Genomic DNA, 1,234 nt, shown 5'->3' with positions numbered 1-1,234 from the left:
GACAACGTAATGCTTGCTACACGCGACATTCCTTTAACGCATGCACAGCTTCTCGACAAGCGAGAAAAGCCAAAGCTCGTGCCAAGATTCATTGGTCCCTTCAAAGTGATGGAAGTCATAAACTCAATTGCGATGCGTTTGGCTTTGCCTGCGTCAATGCGGCGCCTGCACAATGTCTTCAACGTTGACCGGTTGAAGCGCCATGTGCCAAACCCATCTCGATTCAACTACCGTCCGATCCCGAAGGCTATTCCACATGTACTGGACGACAAAGGCAATGAACTATTCATCGTTGAAGCGTTGCTGAAGCAACGGCAGTTCAATCGCAAGAAGGAATACCTCGTCAAGTGGCATGGCTTGCCAGAGCACGAAGCAACATGGGAGTTGGAGCGAACAAGCAAGCATGTTGCGCATTTCAAGAAGCTTGTCCAAGACCTGCGCGAGAAGACGCGAGCGACCAAGGCGACATCAGGGGGAGAATGTAGTGACGACCCGGAGTTACCTAATGATGTCGCAACGTCGAGTGTGCGTGGCCGGCATGAGACGGCCGCTAGCCGCACACTCGACACCCACACGATTGGCACGTAGGCCATCAATGGCCCAGGGACTTCAACGTTGAGAAGTTCCTTCTGCATTTGGCCGCTCTACATTTGAGCTTGGGTATTGCATAGTGTTCTTTAGTTAGTACATTTAAATGATGCCAATCGAATCACTTCCAAATATCCTCTGCGTTATCAACTACCTTACACTGTTGGTAAAACAGCCCCTCTGGGTAGTTCAGGACCTGTCTTGCGACGCGGCCTTGGTCCATGACAAGGATGGGCAATCGTGATAACTGTGCACGTCGCACGTACGTAGCGACAACGTGCTTGGACCAGGCAGTCTGCCGATCGCGCGCCGTGGCTTCGTCCATCAAGTTGATTGTGTCGGCAGCGCGCGCGCTCGTATACGACGTCGTTCAGTCACGATACTGCTGACAATTGCCTGCGAATCCCGCCCGACGTCAAGGGCCCAGCGCCGCCAATGGACAGTTCATCGTCCAACAAATCTCGGCAACCGGTCGAGGCTTCGACAATGTTGTTGACTATGTCGGGCATTTTCAAGAGCCGAAGGCCGAGAAGGTTAAAGTGGGCTAGCGTCGCCAGCCCAGTGCCTAGGTGGCGCTGCCAAGGAACACGAAAATTCCAATGGACGTATTCGTGACGAGGACGGGAAGGTCGTTTGAGCGCCGACG

At 53.3% G+C, this 1,234-nt stretch overlaps 1 protein-coding gene across 1 annotated transcript; it reads left to right on the top strand.

The window, feature by feature from the left end:
* Window positions 1–156: 156 nt before the first annotated feature.
* Window positions 157–588, top strand: H310_03349 (hypothetical protein; the record flags this gene model as incomplete). The annotated part of the gene is made up of 1 exon (XM_008867168.1): window positions 157–588. One exon carries the CDS (start codon window positions 157–159, stop codon window positions 586–588), a length of 432 nt encoding a protein of 143 aa, XP_008865390.1.
* Between the last annotated feature and the right edge of the window lie 646 nt (window positions 589–1,234).

This window comes from Aphanomyces invadans, assembly GCF_000520115.1.
Source record: "Aphanomyces invadans strain NJM9701 unplaced genomic scaffold supercont1.5, whole genome shotgun sequence".
Classification (NCBI taxonomy): domain Eukaryota; phylum Oomycota; class Saprolegniomycetes; order Saprolegniales; family Verrucalvaceae; genus Aphanomyces; species Aphanomyces invadans.
Note: the sequence above shows the minus strand (reverse complement) of the source record. Positions and strands in the feature narration are given on the sequence as shown.